This window comes from Vulpes lagopus, chromosome 11 (genome assembly GCF_018345385.1).
Source record: "Vulpes lagopus strain Blue_001 chromosome 11, ASM1834538v1, whole genome shotgun sequence".
Classification (NCBI taxonomy): domain Eukaryota; kingdom Metazoa; phylum Chordata; class Mammalia; order Carnivora; family Canidae; genus Vulpes; species Vulpes lagopus.
Window position 1 is genome coordinate 71,554,827 of NC_054834.1, and position 18,947 is coordinate 71,573,773.

The window sequence follows — 18,947 nt, forward strand, 5'->3', positions numbered from 1 at the left end:
AAATAAATAAATACATAAAAGGTCACTCTGCTTCATAAACAAAAGCCACAGAGGTGTGCTGGGAGTACCCTCAAAGAAAGAGGACAGACGTGGAGCATCTTCCAGAAACCATCACTTCCACCCAGAGCTAAGTCACCGACATATCTCCATACTAAAGCATGGCTCTATCAGGGCCACATTCCCAGAGCAGACCACAAAGATCAAACCCTTTGGGGGAAGGCCCAGGGCTGCAGAGGAACCCTGTCTGCCCCAAGCCCTTTGGCTTCTGCTCTCTGACTTCTCAGAAACGGTTTTTATTCCTCCTCAATGGCATGTCCAGGAGAAAATCTGAATAGCAGTGTGCAAGATCTAAGTGCAGGCCCGGATGAGCACCATGCGTACCATACTGGGCAGAGGAGCACAAGTTTGCTCCAAGTAGAAGAGGCAGAGTCTAAACAGACCCTGTGGGGCACACTGTGTGCCAGGACTGTGGCCTCAGGGTGGGTGGGCAGGCCAGGTATGACAGGAAGTGACACCCACAGCAAGTTAGAGGCCCAGTTGCCCCAAAGGCCTCACTGCCACTTCCCTGGGCAACTGACACGTCCATGGTGTTTCCAATGGGCGTTCTCATTTTTGTCTTTTATTTTATTTATGTATTTTTAAAGATTTGCTTATTTATTCACGACAGACAGAGAGACAAAGACATAGGCAGATGAAGAAGCAGGCTCCCTGCAGGGAGCCCACTGTGGGACTTGATCCCGGGACCCCGGGATCATGACCTAAGCCGAAGACAGACACTCAACCAAAGCCGAAGACAGACACTCAACCACTAAGCCACCCAGGCGTCCCTATATTTGTCTTTTAAAGAAATCTGGGTTTTTAAACAAGATGTTAGTTCTGTTTTTATATGTTGGGAACTATTTTTAAAAATGTAAATGCACAAGGGTGCTTGGATGGCTCAGGCAGTGGACCTCGGGGTTGTAAGCTCAAGCCCCATGTTGGGTGCAGAGATATTTAAAAAAAAAATTAAACGTGAAGCCCAAATGAAACAAATAATGCAGAAGAACCAACAATCCAGGGCCACTGCAAGAGGGGACCGCATCTATAAACCCTTCAAGGAGACATCCCTCACCAGGCAGAGTTTCCAGTGATGGAGGGAAAAATCAGCACAGCTTGTGAGGACAATCTGCAGTAGCCACCAAAATTTCAAACTCAACCTCCTTTGACCTAACAGTTCTGTTTCTGGCAATTTACTCTTCTAAAAAATCATTTTTAAAAAATCTATGAGACTCAGGGAACAAGAATATTCACTGTACTTGATTTTTAGCTTCAAAGATTGCAAATAACCAAAATTTCACATTCCAAAGAGGAATGGTTAAATGTCGACAGCCTCCTTGCAAGATGGGGACAGAAAAGGCAGATGTATGCTGACCTGAACAGAACAAGAGCCCTCTGACAATTTCAGTTAAAAAGACTGCAGAAGGGACACTTGGGTGGATCAATAGCCCAGGTCGTGATCCTGGGGTCCTGGGATCGAGTCCTCCATTAGGCTCCCAGTGAGGAGCCTGCTTCTCCCTCTGCCCGTGTCTCTGCCTCTCTCTCTCATGAATAAATAAATAAAATGTTAAAAAAAAAAACAAAAACAGCAGAAATGCCACACAAGCCAGCTGGCATGGGGAGAGAAATCCCTGGTGTGGACACCTATGAGTGTGCAGCAGGGAGGAGGCAGGCCCCACACAGGGAGAAGTGGTGCTCCCAGTGGCCTGACCTTTCTGTGACTCGTGCTTTTCCGTCTTGCCCTGGTAGTCGAAGCCCACGGCACTCTTGTCCACCCGGTCAGCCTGCACGCCGTACTTGCCACCGAACCCACTTGAGTAGTCTGAGGAGACACGGCGGCAGTCAGTAAAGAAGCTCGATGACAGGCTCAACTGTCACCTCGGTTCTTCGACTGAGCAAGACAAATACATTTTGGAGTCAGGACACGGCAAGAGATCAAGCGCACAGTTTAAAAGGCCCCCCATAGCCATGCAGGAGTGAACCCAGACTCCATCCAGAGTGCAATCCCTTGCAACCCCAAGAGGGGCGCCTCTCACAATGGCACAAGAAGCTGCGGTCCCACTGCAGAAATTAACTGTTCAAATAAAGCAAGTTGTGCAGCTCAAACCCCTTGCCGAAGGGACTAGAAAGGTCCGTGCCAGGCCAGATGGACAGAGCGCCCACCCCCAAGGCATCCAATGACACGCAAGACACAGGCGTAAACCAGCTCACAAAAAGTACACCAAGCACTTTGAAAAAATAACATGCTTCCATAAAAAAGAAGAAAGAAAGAAAGAGAGAGAGAGAGAGAGAGAGAGAGAGAGAAAGAAAGAAAGAAAGAAAGAAAGAAAGAAAGAAAGAAAGAAAATTAAAAAAGGCTTTAAGACTGGCATGACTTGAAGGTTAGCCAGCACCACGTGAGGACCACACGCCCAGTAAAGCGACAGTGATCTCAGGCTCTGGTTTCCAAGGCTGGGGGGAAAGTGAGCTTGTTGCCAGCCGAGCCCAAGAGTGGACTCTCCTGGTACAACAATGCTCAGAGGAAGAAAAGGCAGCCTCTGCCACAGCCTGGGGAGCCCCATAGTGACACAGTCCTCCCCAGGAAACCACCTCTGATGACAGTGCTCTCTCTGGCCTGGCGCAGCGGGGCAGGGCTGCCCTCCTGTCTGCAGCACAGCTTACCTCTCTGTGAGGCGTGCTTCTCGGTCTTCCCCTGGTATTCAAAGCCTACAGCAGACTGTAGTTACCAAAAAAAGGAAACATGTTCTTAAGTGCCTCCAAATCAGTTCATCTGAGCCCACAATACATGAGACATTTTTAAGAACACCAGCCACATTATTTTTTGATCTCTGATTTCCTAAGGCAGCTGCAGGTCTAACTGATGCCCCAAGTTCTGGCATCTGACACTTTCGGGCCATAAAACATTCGTCAGAGCCCCATGGGCTGCGCAGGCCAAGCTGCACAGCAAGTTCTGCTTGTGGGTTTTAGCCCCACGATGCCAGCCTGGGAAGACTCCCCACGGCCACAGGCAACCTTTTCACATGAGCTCTTCCAAGAGCAATGCTGACATCAGGAATGAGAACAGGTGCAGTGGGGGCCTCTGCGTGCTCAGCCCGGGGAGACAGGGCTTCACCACCCTGTTTAACAGACGCTAATAGAAAACCACGACTAATAAATAGCAAAGCCTGAATGTAGACTGGGCTGCAACTGCACAGTCCAGGTCCTCAACTGCTAGGACAGAAAACAAAGGTGCTGACAGCCCTCCATCAGTGAATCAGAGGAAAGGCTGAGGCCCAAAGTGCCAAAAGGCACCTGGACACCAGGTCCTGGCCCTGGAAACGGGCACAGGGATGGCACTCTGCTGCATTTGCCCTGAACTCTGCCCTGTTGCAGGGACATCTGTGCAGGGAGGGTGGCTAGAAGTAGTCCCCAGGGGCACATTCTCAGGCAAATCTAAGACCGTCCCTGGTCCACCTGATGAGTAGATACCAACAGGAGGCTTTCTACAGCAAATAGCAAAAAAGATCCTTCCACGTTCCTGTCTCCGCTCCTAGAACAGCCAGTCCATCACCTGAGCCCCATCGGGGGGCTTCCAGGAGTTCCGAGGTCAGGACACCCACCCTGCAGTGCCATGTCTGAGGCACCTCTAGCTACCTTGAGAGTCTCCGCAGACTGCCTGGTCTGGAGAGAGCAGCCCGATCGCCCGGGCACTGGCTCCCACGACTCCTCACTCACCTGATCAACTCTGTCCACCTGGACACCAAACTTGCCTCCAAAGCCCCGGACGGAGTCCACCTGGGAGCAGTGCTTGGAGAGCTTCGACTGGTACTCATGGCCGACAGCTGACTGAAATGGTGAGGAGTGAACGTGTTAGCTGCTGGTGCCATGGTTGTACCCGCCACCCCCAGGCAGAGACCCCCACGACACTGGCCCCTAGTGGCCCAGGCTTGGCTCCTCCCCACGACACAGGCAGTGTGAACGCTTACAGATGGGGGTCCCTAGAGCTGCCAGAAACCCTGCCAGCCGGGACTTTGGACACGACGGACATAAGTCGAGAACCCTAAGGCCAATTACTGCCTGAACCCGGCCCTTGACACCTGGCCTGCCCTCAGAGACTGGTGACAACACAGTTACTGCTCTGCTAAAAAGAGGCATGTTTGTGACTCGGAAACAAGTACCAGAAATCCCTTTTTTTTTTTTTCAGAAATCCCTTCCTAACAGAGGCACAGATGGGATATCCTTCAGTCACCACACACCCAGCTGCTAGTCTACCAAGGAGCAGGTGCCACTGTGTCTCCACACAGCCCTGAGGGAGGAGGTGGCCTCCACTGCCCTCTGCCTGCCATGCTGTCCGCTGCAGACCCTGTCCACCACGGCCTCTGGGCCATCCCAGGCACCTAGCTCTTAGTAAATAAAGCTTCTGGAACAGCTACAGCTGCTCATTTACACAGTAAGACCAGCTCTGAGATACAGCCACCAAATTCAGGAAAGTGCCAGAGATCCCATAGCCCACGAACCTGAACATGTTTACTACCAAACCCTGAGCAGCCCCCAGCCCTGCCCAGCCTCCCGGCACCTGGCTCTGCCCCCAGAGTGGACAGCGACCACAGACGGTAGGGCCCTATGACACAGTGTGGGCATGGGGATGGCACCTCCAAATCCTCCTTCTTGCTCCCAACAGTCACACGTCCTGGAAAGCACCCCAAAAATGCCCCACCACTTGTCTCTCCAGAGCTTCACAGGACACCGGGGTTCAGGCTCAATTAAAGCAGGGTGAGTGTCGCTGTCAACCCTCCGCAAGCAACCCAGGAGTCTATTTTCATCATATTCCAGGGGAAAAAGCAGTGGAGTTTTACTGGGAACTCCGGGGCTGCATTACTGCCTCCTCTCCCTGAGTCTGCTCCATGTCAGGACTGATGGAACACCCATGGCCTCCAGGGTTTCACCCAGGAAGTGTGACAGAGCAACCCTGAGGGACAGCCTGCCCAAGGAGCCCCCCAACATCAATCTCAACAGAAAAGTTTTAAGAAAACTTTTCTAAAAATGTAGCCAGAATGACAGCTTCGCAATTTTCTAGATTTTTTTTTTTTTTTTTTTTAATCAAAACAGATCTACCTGATTGACAAAGTTATGTTTGTAACCAAAGGTCAGCCCTGGGCAGAGCATCATCTGAGGCCTGGATGCACGCTCCAGTTCCGGGTGCAGCTGAGACCAGGAACGAGGCCGACTTCCTAGGCCATGGCCAGCTGGAGCCTAAGCCAAAAGGCAGGGAGCCTGACAACCATGCAGACAGGGGCCGCAGCTGCCACGCCTGCCCAGACCACACTCCTCTGGAAGGTATGTGTCTACCTGAGACACAGGTCTTGTGAAAGTCAGTATCACACTATCCTCAAGTCTTAACACAGAGATCTCAGGGCTTTTTCCAACTTCCGAGAAGAACTGGTTACAAATAACTTCAAAGTTACTTGGTCTGGGAATCACAGTTATTTCTGAAAGCTCGTCCAATTGGGTCCCCAGGAACTGTGAGCTAGTGAAAGCATAGAGGGTGGAACCATGAGCCCACATCAGCATCCCTAGATTCTTCTAGAAGGGACGCTATCCACTCCATCAGCCCAAGAGGCACGAGAGCGCTTTGCTGAGTCGCCTGGCCTTTGTGGATGCATCAGCCAGATGTGCAGCCTGGGCCCTCATAAGACGTCACTAAGCACCTTCGCGGTATCTGGCCAAGCACAGGTGAGGACGACAGTCCCAGCCCCGACCCCGAAGAGCCTGCATGGAGAGGCGGCAACGTGGACACCGAACGGAGGACAACAGGGAGAAGGCACGTGTGTGTGTGTGTGTGTGTGTGTGGGTGTGGGTGTGGGTGTACGTGTGCGCACACATATGCACGCTGCAAGTGGACTAACAGGAAGGGGCTCCTCAGAGCAGCTTCTGGGACTAGAAAGGCCTGAGCCAAGGTGCTAGGAGGGTGAGGGGGGCAGTCCCATGAGCAGCAGGGAAGCCAGAAGTTAACACCAGATCTTACTGTCATCAGGCTCCTCCTCGATACTATTTTCCCCAATATGTCATATGTCCAACCCAGACCTGGGGGCCCAGACTGAGAACCAACTTCTCTCTGCTTTACTTGCCCACAGTCCCACAGGCTGTTTGGGATGGGAAAAGCTTCTACCTACTTGATTCTTTCACTGTCCTGAGCACATAGGTGTTTTGGTCTGTTTGCACTATGAAAAGCTACCAGGCTTTTTTTTTTTTTTTTCTTAAGAATCCAAAGATTCTGCTCCCCACTTTCCCTGCCAAGACCTCTTTGGGAATGACAGTCCCACGAGAAAATGTCCCTGTGTCTTTCCTGCAGCTGTGTCTTTCCCTGGTCCAATTCCAGCTTAGGCAAATTGCAGACCTGGTTTGGGGTGCCCATAGCACCCCTCCCAATCCACTCAGCAGTAACACAGTGCAGCATGGCAAACTGTGACACGGCAGTGCCATTCTACACTCAAACACTGAATCCGATCTGTGCATGCGGGTGGGGAGTCGGGGTACAGGTCTGGAATTACAAACCAGAACTCAGTATCAGCTGACAGTTTCCCTTCTACAAAGAATAAAGGCAGACATCTGCTGGGTCAGACTGGGAAACTCATGTCTACAAGGATGTCTGGAGAACGTAAAGAACTGCCTTAGTGGAAGGGCGCCTGGGTGGCTCAGTGGTTGAGCTGGGCTCAACTCAGGTCATGGTCATGGGTCCTGGGATCGAGTCCCACATTGGGCTCCCTGCTCAGCAAGGGGTCTGCTTCTTCCTCTCCTCCGGGTTCCTGCCCTCTCTTGCTATCTCTGTCGCTATCTCCCTTACTCTCTCTCAAATAAATAAATAAGATCTTAAAAAAAAAAAAAAAAAAGAGGGGATCCCCTGGTGGCTCGGCGGTTTGGCGCCTGCCTTTGGCCCAGGGCGCAATCCTGGAGTCCCAGGATAGAGTCCCGCGTTGGGCTCCCGGCATGGAGCCTGCTTCTCCCTCTGCCTGTGTCTCTGCCTCTCTCTCTATCATGAATAAATAAATAAATAAATCTTTAAGAAAAAAGAAAAAGAAAGAAAATTGCCTTAATGGAGAAGCACTCAACACACTGCCCCCTACTCTGTATTCTCTTGCAGGGGGCAGGGATCAGCCCTCCAGAGCTCATCTGCTCCCTGTCTCTCAGGACAGAGAAGACACACAATGCCGTGCCATGAAAGGCCGAAGCATCCGGTCAACAATGTTGCCACTGTGCAGCGAGATGTCTAAACTCCACTGGTAACGGCTCACGGGAGGCTCACCCCCGTCTTCCGAGTGAGGGCTCTCTCCTGTCTTGTGCGTGGAGACTGTGTCATCCAGAGTGCCAGACTCCTGTCTGAAGGTCATTAATGTATGAAGGATGCCAGCACATCTGCTGGCTCGATGTTCAGCTGTGACATCCAGCTCCAGGGAGCTCCAGGGAGCCCCTGGATTTGGTTCCAATCCACAGATTGGCCCAGGTTAGGCTTTAAGCTCAGCTATAGGCAGTGGTCTTGTCCACGCCTATGGTCAAGAGGCTGCAGGGCTTCCGTCCTGGTCACAGAGCTGGCCTCCCTATGCGTCACCCACACCCCGGCAGCCGTGAGAATCCTCAGAGCTTCTAAAAGCAAGAGCACTTTACGAGTGAGGTCAGTCAACACAGGACTCCTTTTGGCAAATCTCATCTCCCCCAAATGACCAAAAAGGTTTAGTCCAAGGAGGTCTGAGCACCGACTCTGCCAACCACGTGCACGTCAAGAGCTGGCACTGCCGCCCACTCACCTTGTCCATCCTGTCCTGCTCCACACCAAACTTTCCACCATAACCATGAGAGGCCTTTGGTCCCGTTTCAAGCTCCTTTTCCTTGAGGGTCTGGTGTTCTTGAAAAACATTCTCTCTCAGCTTGTGTATGCTTGAAGGGAAGAGAGAAAAACAAAACTGACAGAACAGAAGCGCACCCTCGCCTTCAGGAGGACACAAGAGGACCGGGGCCATCCCTGTAAGCCTGCAGGGCTTGTGACTCCGTGCTCCCAAGTCCCCACCCTCATCATGCTCTCCTGACCCCTCTGCCAGCTGGCCCACCTACTCCAGCAGCAACCAGTCACGTTCAAGGGGAAAAAGAAACTAATCTGCACATCCCAGGGACACATCCCACCCCCCTGCAGGCACTAACCTGAAATGTGGACTTTCTCTCAAACAGAGAAAAGGTGCTCAATCATTAGGTAATGGGACTAGAAGAACCAGTTCTGTGAGCGCCACCCCGAAGCAGAAGGGGAAACCAAGTCAGCAGCCCCTTACCCCAGATACCCTGGGGACACTGGTGGAGGGCAGCGAGGCCAAACACTTAGTGTCCCTTTACTTCAACTATCCCAACTTTCTGAATATTCAAAGGTGAAATCAAAGACTTTCAGAATTTATCATTCAAAGCCGTTTTTTACTTCAAATACTAGGAACTGTCAAAGAGATCACAAGGCGTGGTCACAACCTGGCCGGTGAGGGAGCCTCTATAGCTGCTACCATCAGGAGGCCAGAGTAGCACAAGGTCACCCCTCTGGGATGTCCAGGGGACACCATGTCCGCACCTTCAACATCTGGACAACAATCTCAGAAGTGTAGCGAGAAAGCAAACCAGGCTTGGCCACTGCCCGACCCTCTTTGGAGCAGAAGGAGGAAGGACACCTGGAAGGACCACAGGGCACCTGGAACATTCCCAGAGGCTGCTCTACCAGAGCTTGCACAACACCCGACATGTCTCAAAACCACGGGAATGGAGGAAATGAGGAGAGGAATAGGTGACTTAACCCGTTTGGGAGGCAGCCTGAGCCACGATGAGGCTGGCTCCCCTCATGGCAGGCCCAGGGCCCTCTCTCTCTACATCCTCTGGGGACTTCTGTGAAGGGTTGGGCTCAGCAAGTCAGGGAGGAACAGACTCTGGAGTCTAAAATCCCCACACTCCAGACCTCACCCTCTTTCATGATTTACTGACTCTTTCTCAGCCAAGAACAGCTTCACTTTCCTGAAAGACAGTGGGGCCAAGTAAGACAGACTCTGCCAACAGCCCCAACAGGCCACTGGGTCAGGGACGGCCCTTTATACGCAGGGACGGAAGGATACCTTCTGCTGCCAGTGCGACCTAAACATAAGTCTGAGCTTTTATCTACACTTCGGGACAAGGAAACGCCACCCGCAGATGTGACAGCTCATGATAGGACCAAGTCGGGAGCAAGGCCACGTTCCCCTACAAGGGCTATCATCCAGTTCTCCTATGTGGGGCTTTCTGCAGGAACACAGCGCTTAGAATCTGGCTCCCAGGACCCAGAGGACAGAGATAAAACAGTAAAATTATAACAAAATAACAGGAGGAGGATGTTTCAGGTCTCAGGCATTCAGAGACATGGTGTGTGTTAGGAACGTGACCCCAGCACGGCAAGTGCAGGGAACGACAACCCGTGAGGAGACCTCCACTACCCATAGAACGGACCCTGGAACTAACCATGAGACTCGTCTGCAACAGGGACTCAGATGTCACTGCGCACATGAGCACATGCATGTGCAGGTGGAGGTCACTGCGTCTCACTCGCCTTGTGTGGCAGCAGCACTGCGCTGGACACAGTGACATGCACGTGGCAAGCAGGGGACCACGTGAGCAACATGGGCCAGCACCCCACCCAACCAGCCCTCCGCCTTTCAGGGCACCATTTTCACACCGTCATGGAGAGAGTCTTACTTGATGTGCTCCTGGTGCCCAGACCCCGTCACAGTTTTCGCCCCCCACCTCTGCTCCTTCTCGCTCACGTCGTTCTGAAAAGAAGAATAAACAATCAGCAGAGTCCACACGGCCCACATGAGCACCAGAGGAAAGCCACTTTCAGGACAAGTACAGCAAGGGTGGGCTGGTGACTCGTACCACAAAGTCAGGGTCAGTCTCCCAGTCATCGGCGCCCCCGTCGTCCTGGGTGATGGACACAGCATGGCCTGCCGAAGCCTTCCACATCTGAAAGAGCAGAGTACAGGGTCACGGAGGCTGACCCAATGGCTCCCAGCCCCTGGCTCCCCAACTCCGACCCAGCTCGGGGGCCGTGTAGCTAGGCCAGCGAGGGAGCATCCATCATCCCCACGCCGACCACAAAAGCACAAAAAAAAGAAACAGAAGGTTGCGTTTCTAACACTGTTTTCAAATGGCATGCAAAACGTGCGTGAGAAACACTCCAGCTTCAGGCACCTGGTGGCCCAGTTGGTGAAGCATCTGCCTTCAGCTCAGGTCATGATCTCAGGGTCCTGGGATTGAGCCCCCCATTGGGCTCCCTGCTCAGCCCCTGTATGCTTTTTCCTCTCCCTGCCATTCCCCCTGCTTGTGCTCTATCTCTATGTCAAATAAATAAATAAAATCTTAAAAAGAAAGAAAAGAAAAAAAAAAAGAGAAAAGAAAAAAGAAAAGAAAAAAAGAAAAGAAAGAAAAGAAAAGAAAAGAAAAGAAAGAAAAGAAAAGAAAAGAAAAGAAAAGAAAAGAAAAGAAAAGAAAAGAAAAGAAAAGAAAAGAAAAGAGGACAGACCGACCCTGGCTTCAATTCAAATGAGAAAATTTTCTGGAAAATAAAAAAGCCACATGTGCGCTTACTTCATTAAGAATACATCCCTCCTTCACGGAGTCATGAAAACAGCTTTGTCCAAACAGATGAAAGCACCCAACATTTTGAGTGTAAAACCTAACTTACCACAACTTTAAAAAAACAAAAAGTACCCATTCTGAATTCAAGTACTTACTGGACACGTAACAGTGACTTCCTTAACTTAGACTCTGACAACTGAATAAATGTTTCAAGTGATGTATTAGAGATTCGCTTCACCATCTATCCAGGGAAGAACCCAGTACATGAAATGCAAACTTTTCCCCATACCAGGCAGCCCTGAGGATGGGCTGTGGCCTTTCTGCCCCAGCTAGAAGGTTTTACCTGGCACGCAGAACAAGGACAGTTGCTTCACAGCTGAACACCACAAGCCTTCTCCTAAGAGAACTAGACTATGAGAACGGACTTCTTTTCCCCAGAAGTTTTAATACAATTTCACCTAGGCCAGGAAGCAATTGGAAAATTATTCTAACTCCGAAGCTCTGTCCATGTGTGTGAACTGAGAACATCCAATGGACGCTTTCTGTGGTGCCACTCTGGTGCTTCCGTGGCTTGAAATCACACAGGACAAAAGCCCCCCACGAGCCCAAGAACCCATCTAGATATGCCCCCACCACCACCTCCAGCTCTGCTGGGCCTCAAGTCCAGATTCCAGGTGGTAGTGAGGAGCGAATCAGTGCACAGCGCTCTCAAGTTCCCAGATGTGACTCCTGCCACTGTCACCTGGGCAGGAGCAGTTTGCCAGGGTGTAAGGCAGCATCAACTGTCTCTCCAAGGCCACCTCAAACCTTGCTTCCCTCTGTCCAGCTGTCTCAAGCACAGCAAGAATTTCCCAGGTGTAATCCGCTTTTGACACAATTTTAAAGAGCAAACAGACTAAACTCTCAGCCCTGGGAGGAGCACATGCCCATTTACAAATGAAATAACCAGGACACCTAGGTGGCTTAGCGGTTTAGTGCCTGCCTTCGACCCAGGCATGATCCTGGAGTCCTGGGATCCAGTTCCACATCAGGCTGCCTGCATGAGCCTGCTTCTCCCTCTGCCTGTGACTCTGCCTCTCTCTCTGTGTGTCTCTCATGAATAATATAAAATTTAAAAAAATCTTAAAAAAAAAGAAAAAAAAAAAAAGAACAAACAGCTGCTAGAAAGTCAAGTGATTTGCCCACAGTCCCTGCCTCTCGGAGTCAAGTCTGTCCCTGGCACCACACTAGAAAGAGGCCACCCAACTGCACGACTTCGGCTGCCCACACATCAAGCCACTGAGGTCCCAACTGCTGAGAACAGGGTCTCTGGGGAGGGCCAGAGAGGCTATGTGTCCCCCAAAGGCAAAGGTGAAAGAGATCGCTGCCTGTTGCTTTCATAGACTCATTAGGACACGGCAGAGCCGATTTTCACTGGTCCTTCTGGAAGCCAGCCTCCTCAGAGGACAGGGTGAGCATTGGCACCTGCTTCCTACCATCATGACTGGCAGCTCCTCCCACCTTCCACAGCACACGCACAAGGGACCAGGTAGGTGGTTCCTCCCAGGACAGAGATGCTTCCTATTCCTGCACTCCAGAGTTTTCTGGGATCCCTTTCTCTTTCTAAACCACAGGCAACACTGCAAACGGGACTGACTCACTTATTTCTAAGTAATCTCTACACCCAGCGTAGTGGTCAAACTCACAATCCCAAGATCAACAGTTGCATGCTCTTCTGACTGACCCAGCCAGGCGCCCCTTGATTTTACTTTTTAAACCATGAAATTTCCTCCCAGGAAATTACTGTCCCTAGCTCCGCAGACCCAGAGGGAGGACACTCACTCCTCTCCTTCCTCAGGGACCTACCCTGACAGTCTGAGGGGAGAGAAGATTAGAACGCTCCAAATGCACAAACCTTTCTTTCCGGCTGAAGACGAAAGGCTGCTCACGAATTTCTGTGTAAAGCCCAGGGATCCGGTGAGGAATTTCCAGGCATTTGGGAGTGATTCTGTCTGTAAAAAGATGAATAATAAAAAGCTCAGAAGGAAGTCTACTGACAGGCACTCTGGGCAAATGCTTCTGTGTGCAGGTCCTTTCAGGAAACTGACATCCTCCTACGCTTCACAAGGCTTTGTAAAGAAATCTGAAGGGAGGATGACAAGATTTGCATTTTACTAACCTAAAAACTCAAACGATTTTCAGACACATTGAGAAACTACGGAAAATAAGAAGTTTCAGAAGATTTATAGCTGTATAAACTTTCTTCTTGGTGCAAACGGAAATTATTGCTGCAATCGTTAGCAGCCGTCTTCTGTTGGCTATGATTCTTACATGTCTCCATTTTTTGCTCATTCTAAATTATGACTTTGCTAAAAATAATAAAATTATATTACCGTGAGCCTAAAAAAAATAAAAGGAAAACTCTGATGGGATCATGAAGTGGCTGGGAGACAAAAGCAGCACAGTGATGGCTATCTAGATGAGAAGTGGCACAACTCGGGGAGCAGGGCAGAAGCGGGTAGCGCCTCTAATGAGCAGACACGGTTATCACACAGAGATCAAGACTCCAATTCCCCCAAGGCACCGATGACCACCTCCCCCCCCCCCCCCAACACGAGACAACAGCCTCCACGGGCACTGTACTGCTAGACATTACAGAGCAGACGAATAGTCCCCTCGTTCCCTAGGAACAAGCCAGACACAAGCCCAAGCCGCTTACGTCAGCATGCAGCCTCATCACACGTTAGGAACTGGAGGATTGGTGCTCTGCTAGCCTTCCCTACATTCAATTTCCTGACCCTACTATATCACTCCTCTCTCCTCAGTCCCCTGAGAACTCTAACTTCTGTAGGCTGCTCCGCTTATGCTAGGTACTGAGATTAGTGTTGTAAACAGCAAGCATCTACAGAAGTCTATCCAAGGGCAGCTGGTGAGAGCCTCAAATCTACAATGTATTACCCCCCAAAATTTTATTGCTCCCCCAAAATTTTAAATTAAAAAAAAAAATCACAGAAATAACTGAAAATGTAAATAGTTGGGATTTTCTTGGACCTAAAGATAAGGCCTTTGGCACCCTACCTCACACCACACACAAAAATTAACTCAAAAAACAGGTCAAAGATCTCAAAGCTAAACTTAAACCATTAAACTCTCACAAGAAAACCTAAGTATAGATTTTCATCACCTTCAATCTGCCAACAGTTCTTAGATAGGCCTCCAAAAGCACAAGCCAGAAAACTTAAGAACAGGGAACTGGGGCGGGGGGGGGGGGGGGGGGGGGGGGGGGAGGGGGGCCTCTGAGTAGACATTTCTCCGAAGATAAATAAATGGCTACTAAGCTCATGAAAAGACACTCAGTATCATTAACCATGAAAGAAATGCAAATCAAAGCCACAAGTGAGCTACCTCAGCACTCATCCCAGGATGGCTAAAATAAAAAATCAGACTGTAACAAGTCTTGGAGGAGGGTACCAGAAATCCCAACCACAGTGCTGGTGGGACCAAAAAATGAGTTAACAGTGTGGCAGGTCCTCAAAAGGTTAAACACAGTTACCACTTGGCCCAGGGATCCCAACCCCCAACCAATCTCCAACCACAGAGACTCACCCAAAAGAAAGGAAAATTTATGTGTACACGAAACCTTGCCCAGGAATGCTCACAGCAATATTAGTCATAATAGCCAGAAAGCAAAACCAACACAGATGCCCACACCACGTGGGTACATGTGATCCATTCATGCAATGAAATATTATTTGGCCATAAATAGGAGTGAAGGCCTGACAGACTCTACAACACGAATGACTGTAGAAAACAAGCCAAGGGAAAGAAGCCAGACACAAAAACTCAAATATTACAGCATCATTTACATGAAGTATCCAGAACTGGCAAACCTAGAGAGACAAAGAGATTACCGGTTGCCTCGTGTTGGAAGGAGAGGTAATAGGGATTCCCTCCCGCTGAGGTGACAAAATTATTCTCAAATTGATTGTGATGATGGTTGCACAATTCTGCAAGTATACTACAAAACTACTTACCCGTATCCTTTAAATGGGTGAATTATACAGTGTGTGAATTGCATCTCAATGAAACCATTACCAAAAACCACTTCTCACCATCAACAGACCTTCCTTGCAAACAGTCACACATATTCTTCAAGTCTGCACGAGTGTGATGTCACCGGGTACAGCCACAGAAACTGAGTAGAAAACTCTACAGGATAGTTCTAGCTTCCCATTAAAGTCACTATCTCCAGTGCAGCAGAGACGCAGGGAGCAAAAGGCGGCTTTGGAGCAGCCAAACAGCTGCCCCCAGGCCCACCCCTCACACGACCCTTCCACAGGGGAAAGCCCCCCCCCCCCAGGTTGGGTGTGCAGCTCGGCGGGCTCTGAGCACCAGGCTGCACAGTCACATACGCGCAGTGTGAGTGTGTGACAGGTGGGTGCTGGGACACACTGCCATCCTGCAAGGCTCCCAGTGACTCAGGCACTCGACCACACCCTTTCTGAGCACCTACCTGTGCTGTGGGCGCCCAACAAATCAGAATCAGATTACAACCACTTCCAAGTGCTTGAAAGATAATATCCCTGTGGAAACGGAGCGGCCAGAAGCCAGCTGTACCACTGGGAGACAGGGTACGGACGAGTCTGCAGCCCCTGCCTCTCCTCTTATTCCGGAGCCTTGGGGAGCGACCTTGAGGGCTCTTCCTGCCGCCTGGGGCTCTGGGCGCGCGCCGGGAAGACAGGCTGCCCCGCCACGCCCCGGCCAGGCCGGCAGCGCAGCAGGGGCGGCACAGCCAGAACCCAAGGGGTTAACCCCGGACCCAGCCCGCGGGGCCGAGGCGACTCAGCCCAAACGGGGCGCCGCGGGGCGGTCCCGGACGGGGGTCGGGGTCGGGGTCGGGGGTCGGGGGACTCGGCTGCTCCAGGGCTGCGGTCAGCGGGAGGTGGGCTCCTCCCCCGGAGACTCCAGCTCTCGGGGCCCGTCCCCTCTCCTCCGAGCCCCAGTGGGGGGACTAAGCTCCCGGGACAGTCAGGAGACGCAAACGCATAAAACGGCCCCAAAAGACCTTCCTGCTGCCTTCCCACACGCCCGGGGGACGGGCTGCTCCCGACGGAGAGCCCTGGCCCCAAGCAGCCGCCGCTGCGCCTGGCGCTGCCCTCCCGTGCCCCGGCCAGAACCTGCGGGCAGGTGCGCCCTCCGGACCCGGGCCGCCCCTCGGCCCCCCGCTCCCCTCCCCCCGCCCCTCGGCCCCCCGCCCGTCCCCCCAGGGACCCGGGCCGCCCCCTCCCCCCGCTCCCCTCCCCCCGCTCCCCTCCCCCAGGGACCCGGGCCGCCCCCTCCCCCCGCTCCCCTCCCCCCGCTCCCCCTCCCCCCAGGGGCCCGGGCCGCCCCCTCCCCCCGCTCCCCTCCCCCCGCTCCCCCTCCCCCCAGGGACCCGGGCCGCCCCCTCCCCCCGCTCCCCTCCCCCCGCTCCCCTCCCCCAGGCCCCCCGGGCCTGGGCCGCCCCTCCCCCCGCTCCCCTCCCCCTCCCCCCTCCCCCCTCGGAGCCGGGAGCCCTCCTCCCCGAGCCCAGCCCCCGCTCGCGCCCCACCCCGCCCCCCGCGCCCGCAACCGCGAGCGGAAGAGCGGCGAGACCGCAGCGACCGCCGCTTCCTTCCCGTTCCGAGGCCGGCGGCGCCCAGGGCACCGGCCGGGGAGCCGCCCCCGCCCCCCTCACCCCCCCCCCCCCGGGAGGAGGCCGCGCTCGCTCACCGCCGCCCGACTCGCTCCGCCGCCCCGACCCCGCCGCGCCTGCGGCTCCCGGCGCCCGGTCCACTTCCGGTTCCGCGGCGGGGGCGGGGCTGCATCCGGGTCCCGGCGAGGCCCCGCCCCGCGCCCTCCGGGTGGGCGGCCGCGGCCCCGGCTGCTCCCGCGCCCACGTGGCACGGCCGCGCCCTCGGTCGGCGCAGGCGCGAGCCCCGCCCGGTGCGGCCGCGGAGCCCACTCGAGACGGAGGCCGCGCGGGGGCCGCCCGCCCTGACCGCGCGCCGGGCGGACGCTGCCGGGGGGGGGGGGGCTCCAGGATCCGCAGCCCCGCCCCCCCCCGTGCTGGCCAGCCACGGAGGGCCCAGCAGCTTCATCGTCCACCCCCGTTCTTCCCCCGTCCTCGCATCCTCCACCCTCTCGGCCGTCCATCTACCCAGGCATCCTACACAATACACCCACCACCCATTTACTCAGCCAGACAAGACCATATATGCATCAAGAGCAGAAAGCACAATAAACAAGGACCTTATCCTCAGGGACCTTCCAGCTTAGAAGGGAAGTCAGGCATAATCACACAGATATATAAGTAGGAAACAAGATAAATGTTATAAGGAAGTCAAAAGTATTGTGGAATTGTACTGGGAAGGAGGTGGGACCTCACCTCACCAAGGAGATCAGAGACGGATTCTCTGGGCAATTAACATCTGCACCGAGATCTAAAAGCCAAGTAGAAGTAAGGAGGTCAGGAGGAAAGAATTTTCCAGGCAGTGGAAATAGCATGTGCAAAGGTCCTGAGGCACGGGAACTGAAAAAAGATCAGTGTAGCAGAAGCATGGTGATGAAGCAGGGCAGCGGGGTAAGATGGGGCCAGGTCATGTAGAGGCCAGCAGAACACAGCAAGGACTTTGATCTAAATAAATATTAAATGGGGAGTCTTTAGAGGAAGTTGAGCAGAGAAGAGACATCATAAAGTTTGAATTGTAATGAGATTCTTCTGGCTGCTGTGTGGGGAATAGATGGGAAGACAGCCAAGTAGGAGCCTAGGACAGCCAGTGCAAGCAAATTGGTGACAGTAGGTAAGATGGAGAGACATGAGTAGATACAAGAGACATTTAGAAACTTAGATTATCAGGTTCAAGGATGTATTAGGAGTGGGAAAGGAGATGTCAGGTGTTAAAGGATAATTTTTTTTTAATAAAGTGATTTTCATAAACATCTACCTGTAAAATGAGTGCATGTCAAAGATTTTATATGACTTAATAATGAATGAAGCAATAAGATGTTCCAGCTTTTCAAAGGAGAAGCCAGGGGAATGCTGACATGAGTTTGCAAAAACCAGTCTATCCATCGGGCAATAGTCAACTGTATTTCACAAAACTCAGCTAATTTGCATTATTTACAGACAAGAATTATTTGCACTGCTGTCTGTTTTCTTTTTCTTTTTAAAGATCTATTTATTTATTCATGAGAGACACACAGAGAGTGGCAGAGACATAAGCAGAGGGAGAAGCAGGCTCCCTGTAGGGAGCCTGACGTGGGACTCAATCCCAGGGCCCTGGGATCACGCCCTGAGCCAAAGGCAGACGCTCAACCACTGAGCCACCCAGATGCTCCCTGCTGTCTGTTTTCTTCAGAAGTAGGATATGGTGCAAAGACACACATCCCATGGAATCAAATGATTATCAAGGTCCCCTGAATTCTGCTTAAAGAATATCCAATAATCACTTTTGTCATTCTAAAATCTGAAATCTCTCCTTACAAAGAGATGACCCTAGCCCCTCTGAAGATGCTCAGACAGGGAAAATGGAGGGAGGTGGGGAGGGGGGAAAGGGGGAGAGAGAAGCACCCAGATTGAAGGGTCGGCTTGAGAATACAGTTTTGGACTTGGTACATTTGAGGCGCAAAGTGAGGGGCTCAAGAGGTGAAGCCAGTCAGATGGGTTTCCAGCTGGAGCTTTCAAAGTAAACAGGAGAAGGGGGCACCTGGGTGGCTCAGTGATGGACCATCTGCCTTGAGATTAGGTCGTGATCCCCGGGTCCTGGGATCAAGTCCCACATCAGAGTCCCTGCAGGGAGCTTGCTTCTCCCTCTGTCTGTGTCTCTGCCTCTCTGTGTGTCTCTTATGAATAAATAAACAAAATCTTAAAAAAAAAAAAAAAAGTAAGCAGGAAAAGGATGTAAAAGGTAGGAAAGGGGTCCCTGGAACAGGGAGAAATTCAAGCAGAGACATAGAGGTGGTAAAGAACCAGGTATGCATGGGGAACAGCGGGGTGCGGGTGGGGAGTTTGGAGAAAAAGAACGTGTTTTCCCGCCCACGTTACCACGGACGGTGCAGGGGGTGTGCAGCCCCGATCACAATCCTAGCTCCACCGCCTACGAGCGGTATGACACTGGACAGTCACAGGTGCGTGCATTCCCATGCCTGTCTCCCGTGCAGCTAACACCTGCATCCTGGGATGGGGTGGTGATGTGAAGACCGAATGTCGTCTTATTAGCCGCAGGCCGGGCACGCAGGGAGCGCAGTGACAGGGGGAGAAAGCTGGTGGCGCAGGCAGGCCAGGTAGGATAGCTCCTTTTCCT

General features: G+C 52.4%; 1 protein-coding gene across 4 annotated transcripts in view; it reads right to left on the reverse strand.

Moving 5' to 3' along the window:
* CTTN (cortactin) overlaps nucleotides 1–16,435 on the reverse strand; it is a 32,398-nt gene extending 15,963 nt beyond the window's left edge. For 3 of the 4 annotated variants that reach the window (XM_041721951.1, XM_041721948.1, XM_041721950.1), the window contains exons 1-8: nucleotides 16,375–16,435; nucleotides 12,539–12,635; nucleotides 9,943–10,029; nucleotides 9,763–9,836; nucleotides 7,818–7,947; nucleotides 3,751–3,861; nucleotides 2,698–2,752; nucleotides 1,748–1,858 (exon numbers count right to left, since the gene is read on the reverse strand). In XM_041721951.1, coding sequence (XP_041577885.1) covers nucleotides 1,748–1,858; nucleotides 2,698–2,752; nucleotides 3,751–3,861; nucleotides 7,818–7,947; nucleotides 9,763–9,836; nucleotides 9,943–10,029 — 568 coding nt within the window. In that variant the 5' untranslated portion in view covers nucleotides 12,539–12,635; nucleotides 16,375–16,435. Of the gene's footprint in view, nucleotides 1–1,747; nucleotides 1,859–2,697; nucleotides 2,753–3,750; nucleotides 3,862–7,817; nucleotides 7,948–9,762; nucleotides 9,837–9,942; nucleotides 10,030–12,538; nucleotides 12,636–15,136; nucleotides 15,207–16,374 lie in introns of all 4 variants that reach the window. The other variant, XM_041721949.1, reaches the window with a different exon arrangement.
* Nucleotides 16,436–18,947: the final 2,512 nt, after the last annotated feature.